At 47.1% G+C, this 9,860-nt stretch overlaps 1 protein-coding gene across 2 annotated transcripts in view; it reads left to right on the forward strand.

Annotated features, from left to right (window-relative positions):
• LOC107099642 (gamma-taxilin-like) overlaps window positions 1-6,406 on the forward strand; it is a 7,976-nt gene extending 1,570 nt beyond the window's left edge. Inside the window, exons 2-11 of one of the 2 annotated variants that reach the window (XM_015397855.1) lie at window positions 425-532; window positions 674-803; window positions 1,327-1,418; window positions 3,237-3,407; window positions 3,474-3,668; window positions 3,796-3,915; window positions 4,072-4,146; window positions 4,222-4,314; window positions 5,854-5,949; window positions 6,022-6,406. In XM_015397855.1, the coding sequence (XP_015253341.1) occupies window positions 440-532; window positions 674-803; window positions 1,327-1,418; window positions 3,237-3,407; window positions 3,474-3,668; window positions 3,796-3,915; window positions 4,072-4,146; window positions 4,222-4,314; window positions 5,854-5,949; window positions 6,022-6,300 (1,344 nt within the window). In that variant the 5' untranslated portion in view covers window positions 425-439 and the 3' untranslated portion in view covers window positions 6,301-6,406. Of the gene's footprint in view, window positions 1-424; window positions 591-673; window positions 804-1,326; window positions 1,419-3,236; window positions 3,408-3,473; window positions 3,669-3,795; window positions 3,916-4,071; window positions 4,147-4,221; window positions 4,315-5,853; window positions 5,950-6,021 lie in introns of both variants that reach the window. The other variant, XM_015397856.1, reaches the window with a different exon arrangement.
• The last annotated feature ends 3,454 nt before the right edge of the window (window positions 6,407-9,860 follow it).

The following is a 9,860-nucleotide window of genomic DNA, read 5'->3' on the forward strand; positions in this document are numbered from 1 at the left end:
ACCATTTTTTGTTGTTTTTTTTTTTGCCCTTTTCGGGCCGATTTTCCAGTCGTGCGAGAATTTTTCATTTGGGCCGATGGTGCCTCATGTAGTGTTCAGGGGGTAGCGAGGGACGATCAGCCTCTCATGACCAGGAGTCATAAGGTCAGGAGAAATTCAGGCAGCCGTCGTAAGGTCGCATCAGAGCGTTGGGTCGCACAGTGTGAGAACATACATCAGCTGTGAACTTATAAACCCTGCTGTTTCATTGTACAGTTTGAGCTTCAGCTGCGTGCAGCGATTGAAAAAAATCGTACAGTGTACGCCTGACTTTAAGGTGTTTGTCCTTTGTAGATCATTTGGACCAAACCAGCAGGTTCATCAGACGGAACAGAAGCTCTGAGCCGAATCTGAACAACCTACTTCTTCCTCTGTGTCTTTCCAGCATCCACCTCTAACGATGGAGACGGCAGCGGTCTGTGAGCTTGACCTGGAGGACAGGAGAATAGTGAGCGGCAGTGACTCCCCTGCTGAGCTGGACAGTCCCTGTAAGGTAAACCATGGTGGCTCGTTGGAGGAGAAATGTTCCTGAGTCTTGAAGCTGTTGGCAGGTAGAACCGTAAGACTAGAACCAGACGTCTCCGGGGCGTCCTGTCAACGTCCTCCCGTTCACAGCGGTGTGTTTGTGTTCCAGGAAGAGGTGGCAGGGTTCCATTTGGGTCTTTGTGGCCCTGAGGAGGAGCGGGGGGAGACTCCCGGGAGAGAGGACAGTCCCAGTGAGCTGGATCCAGGAGAGACCAAGACTGGAGAGCATAAAGCCTTTGGTAGGAGGAGAGGTACCAGACTGGACCTCAGTTAAACTGTCTGACCACCATGGCTGCGTCCGACCCGCCACCCTAACCCCTCCATCCCTCTATAGAGTGGGACTTCATAATGAACTCAGTTAACTGACCGTTCGGACAGGTGGTCACTACTTTTCTCTCTCCATTGGTCCCGTAACTCCGCTTACCCCATACTCTGCCTGAGCCATCTTTATTTGTAATTGACTGCTGACAGGTGTGACAACAAATCCCATGAGGCTTTGCGAGGAGAGCTCTCCTCACAAAGCATCATGGGATATAGCTGCTTGTCTAGGGACCAAGGATGATTACTAATTTTCAAGGTGCATTGAGGGAAATTTCAAGTCCACTACTATTTCATCCACTGGACAATTGGAAGCTGTTTTAAAATGGCGTTATCACCATATGGTGCAATATTCAGAGGTTAGGCGGACATTCGGACATAGCGTATGATTCCTGCTAAATGAGACCTTCCCTGACCTTCTGTTTCTCCTCATACTCCATCCAGGGAAGGAGGTGGTGCTCCTGATGCAGGCGCTGAACTCTCTGGCCACTCCAGAGGAGAAGCTGGCTGCGCTGTGCAAGAAATACGCAGACCTGGTATGAGTGCTGTGTTAGCGTAGCATGTCTGTTATAGCGTAGCATGTCTGTTATAGCGTAGCATGTCTGAGTTAGTGTAGCATTAATGAGCTAGCGTAGCATGACTGAGTTAGCGTAGTGTGTCTGTGTTAGAGTGTTAGAGTAGCATGTCTGTTTTAGCATAGCATGACTGAGTTAGCATAGTGTGTCTGTGTTAGAGTGTTAGAGTAGCATGTCTGTTTTAGCATAGCATGACTGAGTTAGCATAATGTGTCTGTGTTAGAGTGTTAGAGTAGCATGTCTGTGTTAGCATAGCGTGTCTGTGTTGGCATAGCATGTCTGTGTTGGCATAGCATGTCTGTGTTGGCGCAGCATGTCCGAGTAAGCGCAGCATGTCCGAGTTAGCGCAGCGTGTCCTAGTGTGCGTAGCATGTCCGTGATGGCGCAGCGTGTCCGTGATGGCGCAGCGTGTCCGTGATGGCGCAGCGTGTCCGTGTGAGCGTAGCGTGTCCAAGTGTGCGTAGCGTGTCCGAATGTGCGCAGCGTGTCTGTGTTAGCGCAGCATGTCCGAAGCACCGTAGCATGGCTGACTTAGCGTTGTATAGCATGGTTTGGGTAGCATGGTCAAGTTAGCGTAGAAAGTCTGACTTCGCGTAGCATGGCATTGTTGATGTAACATGCCGCAGTTTGTCAGTCGCAGGGCAGTGGTTTTTAGCACTGATCTCTCTTTATTTACTGGATCGCTGATAGACTGAAAAAACTGAAGTGATTTGCCGCCATGTTGGTACTCCCCACTTATGTAGTCAGGCCATAGAAATGCCTGTAATGTAATTACAATAACAATGTAATCAATACATGTTTATTACATGTACATCATCAATTTAGCACGTTTGGAGCATCATCAGATAGTGTGTGTCTGTAATATTCTTAATATCTGGCTGCAGTATTATTCTGCCTCATTTACATTAATTATATTGTGATGGATTTGTATAATATGTTATATTACATGATGATATCATGTGTCTATTTTTTTTTTTTTTTTGCCATAAACGACCATAATGTACTGATGCTATAAACAGCCAATGTGTGTCAAAGCAATTAATTTATCTTTATTTTAAGTCTCCAGTCCCCCAGTAAATGAGAACATCATGGTTGTTCGAGGCTTTAGCTCACAGATTGTTTACACTGCGACCGGTCTAACTGGGTCCGCTCCTCATCAGCCTTACACCCGTCTGTCCCTTCTACCCGTCTCACCACCAGGGAGAACAGAGCGTTCAGCCGCTGTGCCCCCCTGCCTCTGGAACTCTCTACCATCCTTACTGAGAAAAACTGACTCACTTCTCCATTTCACTACTCAAAACTCCATTTCTCTTAAATATTATTCTCCCATCCCAGCCTTCGTATTTTTTAAATGGTTTTATTCCGTGTTTTAACTTTGTTTCTCCCATTGGGTGTTTATCTTTTGTGCCGTGACCTTGACTGTCCAGAAATGCGCCTTTGACATAAAATGTATTATCATATTTATTATTAGGGAGTACCAATATGGTGGCTAGTGACTTCACAGCACCGTGTACTACCAACGGCCTATCACCAGTCCATTGAATGGAGATCAGTGGTGCATCTTCCTCTTAGCCTTGCTGGGCGCCTCACAGGCTGATGCAGGCACTCAGACTGTAGCCGTGGTAACCAGGACAGATGCTTGTAGCTGCTTCCTCTGTGGTTCTCTCATAATCTCTGCCTCCCAGCTGTATTTTCTGCTGGGTTCTGGAGGTGGTTCTGCTGTCATAGCCTCGTAAAGAGTTTGTGTCCTAACTTGGTTCTGGTCCGGTCTGTGTCCAGCTGGAGGAGAGCCGCTGCATGCAGAAACAGCTGAAGGCCCTGCAGAAAAAGCAGTCTCAGATCGTCAAGGAGAAGGTCCACCTCCAAGGAGAGCACAGCAAAGCCATCCTGGCCCGCAGCAAGCTGGAGAGCCTCTGCAGAGAGCTGCAGAGACACAACAAGACCCTGAAGGTAAGCTTCTGGTCCCGAGGAGAACCAGGTCCCTGCATTCTCACCTTCAGTGATTGTCCCCTGCAGGAGGAGAACGCCCAGAGGTCTAGGGAGTATGAGGAGCAGAGAAAGGAGGCCATGCTGCACTTCCAGGTGACTCTGGGGGACATCGAGGTCCAGATGGAGCAGCACAGCTCCCACACGGCCAAGCTGAGGCAGGAAAACATGGACCTGGCCGACAAGCTCAAGAAGCTGATCGAGCAGTACGAGCTCAGGGAGGAGGTACGGAACTACTGCTGTACACAAGCTCAGTGCTTCTATCAGTTCTAGATCTACCTGAGTTTCCTAGTCATCGGTCTATGTGTCAACCGGTGGTTCTGCAGCTCGCTAACCGTGTTCTGTTCCGCAGCACATAGACAAAGTCTTCAAACACAAGGAGCTGCAGCAGCAGCTGATGGACGCCAAGCTGGTGAGGATCACAGAGATGATGAGGGAGGTGGAGGACAAGCAGCAGCGCGAGAGAGACCTGGTAACTATGGCAACTGCTTCATCTGCATCATCCCTGCTGGTAGTAGTGATGCTATTAGTGTTACTCAGGTTAACAAAGCAGACTGCAGGCTATTGGAGTCATGAAAACCCAGTTAGAAACCAGTCCATGACCCGCTGTCCGTCTGTCCCGTTTCAGCTGCTGAAGGACGCCACCGAGTCCAGACGGAAATGTGAGGCTATGAAAGAGCAGGAGGCTCAGCTCAAACAGCAGGTGAGCCGGGGATCAGAACCGAGCCTGGAGCAGCAGAATGTGGTCCCCAGGTCTGACCCTCTTCTGTCCCCGCAGCTGTCCCTCTACATGGACAAGTTTGAGGAGTTCCAGAGCACGCTGGCCAAGAGCAACGAGGTCTTCACCACCTTCAGGCAGGAGATGGAGAAGGTGAGCTCTGATTGGACCACAGGAGCCAATGACCTCAGCTCACAGTCTGATCCAGTGAAGTGGGCCTGGGAGAGGCGGAGCTTGGTTATTATGGGATGTTAACAACCTTCCAGGTCACAGTCTGCATCCTTCTTCAGACCAACAGCCATGAACAAGAAATGCAAACCTAGAAGTCCACATTCAGCGCTGACAGATGAGCTCATGCAAGATCCAACTTTCAGACAGAAGAGGAAGGATGGAAACTCCTAAATCCTTAAAATTTTAGATCATTTTTAGAATTGGGACAGAAAAAATTCACATTTCAGTCTTTCTGGAGCCCATTTTGTTCTGGTTCTGTAAACAATTGGATCCGGTTCTGTCCAGTTTGAGGAATGAAGGTCATACCCTGGCAATGAGAATATCACCATGGAAACAATGTTTCTAAACACCTTGGCTGTCTGAACGTCCAGCGTAATGCCTCCATCATTACAGAGTCCACTAGCCATTGGGACGCTGGTATAAAATGGCCTCACCCCTGTATAGTTCTTTATGGTTGTAAAGGGTGGATGTTTGTCTGTTACCTCCTGATTGGGACATAAACCCGAGGGAAACGCTTTGAGGACGTGAACACGGCCGTTAAAGAGCTAGGAGAGTTACGTCACTTCCTGTACCCTGAAGCATCACCGAAACAACCCAAAAAGTCTCAATAGTTCATTTAGAAGAACATTTTGATTGACGATCAAAATCCGTCAGCTGCTGATCGAGGCTGGGGGCTAGCTTCCGGGCTGGCTTCCGGGCTAGCTGCTGGGCTAGCTGCTGGGCTGGCTTCCAGGCTAGCTGCTCGGTTGGCTTCCAGGCTAGCTGCTGGGCTAGCTGCTGGCCTAACTAATCTATTTATTCACTGGATTGCTGACAGACTGGAAAAACTGAAGTACCGTGCTGCCATCTTGGTACTCCCCACTCTCACAGAGTCGTGCCATACCAATGCCTGTAATGTACTTAACATAACAATGTAATCAATACATGTATATTACATGTACATCATTAATTTAGCACTTTTGGAGCATCATCAGATAGTGTGTGCATGTCTGTAATATTCTTAATATCTGACTGCAGTATTATTCTGCTTCATTAACATTAATTTTATTGTGATGGATTTGTATAATATGTTATATTACATAGAGTTCATACTGACTGCAGTGTGATGTGTCTGTTTTATACCTTACATGACAGTAATCTACTGATGCTATGAAACAGCCAATGTGTGTCAAAGCGATTAATTTATAATTATTTTTTTTTAAGTCTCATTGTTGTTCAATGCTGTAGCGCACAGATTGTTAACATTCTGACCAGTCTAACCAGGGAGTACCAATATGGCGGCTGGTAACTTCACAGCACCGCGTACTAGCGACAGCCTATCAGTAATCCAGATGAGTGGCTGGGTTGGCTTCTGGGCTATCTGCTAAGCTAGCTGTCAGGAGGAGCTGGGCCCAGGTTCTGGTTCTGCAGTAGTTCCTCTGATCAAAGCTCCACCGATCTGATTACATCCCATCTTTGCAGATGACCAAGAAGATCAAGAAGCTGGAGAAGGAAACGACGCAGTGGAGGACCAAGTGGGAGAGCAACAACCAGGCCCTGCTGCAGATGGCAGAGGAGGTGAGCTCCCTGATCCGGTCCCATGGGTCCAGTTCTGCTCCCAGCAGCGCCTAACGGTTGGTTGTGTTGCAGAAAACTCTGCGTGATGGCCACTTCAAGGCCCTGCAGGGGAAGCTGGAGCTGCTGCAGCGGCTCTGCAGAGCTCTGCAGAAGGAGAGGAACGACCTGAGCAACCAGCTCAGCCTCCTCCAGGAGCAGGGAGGCAAGGAGGAGGCACCACCCGGACCGGACCAGCAGGGGGAGCCCATGGAGGAGGAAGATTCTGAGGAGGAGGAGCTGCAGGCTGGGGGCCTTCATCAGGGACCAGAGCAGAACGATGCAGATGGAGGCAACCAGCCTGCTGCTCTGTAGCTGATGGAGCTTCTCCAGAACCGCCTTCTGGACCCGGTTCTGGACCTGTCCTTCATATCTTTTGGTTTTTATTATGATTCACTCAATAAAATGATTACATCCAGAACATTCCCTATGTGAGGGCCTCCTCCATCAGCAGCCGGGTTCTGCAGGCCTCCTTCCTGATCCCACCTTTGGGTTCTAGCAGCAGGTCCACCTCCTCCATTAGAACTGGGTCAGGTTCTGGAGGTCCGTCAGTCTCCATGGAGCTCATCCTCTGCAGCAGCACCTCAGGCTGAAGAGAGGAAGATGAAGATGGAGGAAGGCCCAGCGAGTCCATCAGAACCATGCTGGAATTTCCTCTGAGGTCCTCCACCCGCTGCAGCAGGAGCAGCAGATCCACGAGGATCCATTCTCAGAACCAGGTTCATTCCTTTCTCCTCCATCTGACCCGTTCTGAGCTTCAGGACCAGGATGGACCTCCAAACTTTTGCCCAGTAGGAAGGAAATGATCAAAGCAGCTGGTAGTTCAAACAGGCATGTACATCGGACGCCATGATGCCAGGTCATCAGAGCAGCAGCTTAAAGCTCCAACATGAGCTAAGCTAATGCTAGCTTCACTGTTGTAACAGCAGATGCTAATCTTTAGTTATCTTCCTTCCATTAAAAAGTTTCCTTTAATCTCCAACATCTCTGAGGAGGCGGGACTTCCTGAAAGCAGCCAATAACAGGCAGGTACAGTCCTCCCTCCATGTAAGGACAGTTAGCTCTGAACTAGCAGCTCAGGCTGGGAGGAGAAGATGTGGAACCAGAGGAGGATCCTGGTGTTCCATGTATGGAGCATCGGATCCCATCAGGAGGAGCTGGTACCTTTAGATGGTTCTGCTGCAGGGTTCCGGCCCGGAATGACTCAGGTCCTGTCAGAATCTACCTCTGTGGGTCGGGCTGGGCTTCCATGTCCTCTACCGAAAATGTTCTTCCAGTTTGTCTGACTTTTAATAAACCTTTTGTAGGATTTCCACCAAGTTTATTTATTGGCTCCTCGTCATCACTGACCCCACTTCTTGGCCGTGTCCAAACGTCCGCCCTGACCTCTGACCCCTCCCTCACTACACAGTCACCTTTATGGGGACACGTGTTAACTCACCTTTCTGACATCACATCTAGTTTTGGTCACGTGGCTCTGGCTCCTTGCACCACACCATCTTTGCACTTTAATCCCCAAAAACAAATCCCATGAGGCTTTTGGAGAAGAGCTCTTGCAAAGCCTTCTGGGATATATCTGCTCGTCTAGTGACCTTTCAAGGTGCATTGTGGGAAATTTTAGCCCTATTGGGGCTCTGTATACAGCGGCTCTATGAAGGGGTTAGGGTGGATGTTCGGACACAGCCTCAGACATCATGAATGAACCCAGACGCCTGGTTCTGACCCGCCACGGTATAATCAGCTGGAAGATCTGACACACAACCACCTGATCTAATAAAAAATGGGACCAATCAAAACCGGAGAGCTGAAGGCCGGTCCAAACCAACCAGACCAGGAGGATGCAGCGTGTTCGGGTCGTCAGGAGGCGGAGCTGCAGCGCTGCTCAGGTCCCACCCTCCCAGGAGAAGTCCAATATCCTGGATGAACTGAAACAGGTGGTCAGCTGGCTGGAGGCCCGCCTCCTCTGACATCACAGCCGCCTCTGAAGGGGAAGCAGGCGGGTCCACAGACGCAGCAGTGTCTCCTTCATGGACCCATTTAGATTCAGATGTTCTAACCTGTTTGGCTTTTTGATGCTGAACTGGGTTCGGTTCTGGAGGGACCGACCCACTGGACCCAGGCCATCTCTGTCCACAGCTGAGAAGAGGATATCCTGCAGGTTCCTCTTTAGAACATCTGGAGGTCTTTCTTTGGATCAAAGCTTCTCCCCAGCTGTGACAGAATCTAGAAATAAAATCTATAAAAGCATCTTTCTAGTTCAGTATTCGAATCTTCAGGTTCTGGAGAGGAACCTTCAGCTTTGTGCTATGGGAAGGAGGATGCTGGTGGCGTTACCTAGCAACAGACCCCAAATCCTGTGGTCCAAAACAGCAGATATCACGTTTGTTACAATATCCAGAAAATTTTTGTAGATTTTAGTTCTAGATTCTGTCAAAGGTAAGGAGAGGCTTTGATTAAATGTCAGGTTTCTATAGAATCTGCAGATGTTCTGTCTTGTTTAAATCTATAGAAAAGATTTAAAAGGACTAAAAACTGTTTATTGGATAAGATAATGGATCTGATCCTTTTCCCCTTATTAGATCTACAGTCATGGCCAAAAGTTTTGAGAATGATTCAAATGTTAATATTTACAAAGTCTACTGCTTCAGTTTTTATAACGGCAATTTGCATATACTCCAAAATGTTAAAAAGAGTGATCAGCATAACAGCAACTAATTTCAAAGTCAATATTTGCCTAGAAAATGAACTTTATCCCGCAAAACACATATCATCGTCATTGCAGCCCTGCCTTAAAGAAGCAGCTAACATGGTTTCAGTGATTGCTCCATTAACAGGTGTGGGTGGTGATGAGGACAGGGCTGGAGATCAGTCTGTTATGATTAAGTAATAATGACATCACTGGACACTTTAAAAAGAGGCTGGTGCTTGGCATCATTGTTTCTCTTCTGTGAACCATGGTTATCTCTAAAGAAACACGTACAGTCATCATTGCACTGCAGAAAAATGGCCTAACAGGAAAGAGAATCACAGCTAGAAGGATTGCACCTCAGTCAACAATCTATCGCATCATCAAGAACGTCAAGGAGAGAGGTTCCATAGTTGCCAAAAAGGCTCCAGGGCGCCCAAGAACAGACATAGGCAATGTGGAGTCAACAAGTCATCTCCATGTCATGTATTTAATCTACCCAGCCAATTAACCAGGTGAGTCCAATCTGCACAGGTTAATTCATGGTGAAGATTGGACTCACCTGCTTCAGTGGCTGGGTAGAACAAATACATGACATGGAGATGACTTGTTGACTCCACATTAAGGTCCTGAAGAGGAGGGGTCAACACTGCAAATATTGACTTGCAGTGTTACTCAGAATATGATTGCAATTGTATTTCTGTGTGTGATGACAGCATCTGACATGAAAACCAGAGGGCAGCAGATCAGAGGAAAATACAATATTTGTGTCATTCTCAATACTTTTGGCCATGACTGTAATAAACGTAGATGTCCATCATCATGAGCTACACTGCAGATCCTATTATGGATATAGATATTACTATAGATCCTATTATATATATAGATATTACTATAGATCCTATACAGATCATACAGATGATATTATAGATCCTATTATTGATGCAGATATCATAGATATTATAGATTTTATTATAGATATAAGAGAAATATATTACCAGAGATCATATTATATAGACATTATAGATATCATGGATAAATCCTATTATAGATAAAGATTTTATAGATCCTTTAGAGATATAGATATTACTATAGATCCTACTATAGATATAGATATTAGTACAGATAGTGTTATAGATATAGATGATGTAGATAACATTATAGATCATACTATATATATAAATAGATA

Source organism: Cyprinodon variegatus, unplaced genomic scaffold (assembly GCF_000732505.1).
Source record: "Cyprinodon variegatus isolate N-32 unplaced genomic scaffold, C_variegatus-1.0 Scaffold892, whole genome shotgun sequence".
In the NCBI taxonomy this organism is placed as follows: domain Eukaryota; kingdom Metazoa; phylum Chordata; class Actinopteri; order Cyprinodontiformes; family Cyprinodontidae; genus Cyprinodon; species Cyprinodon variegatus.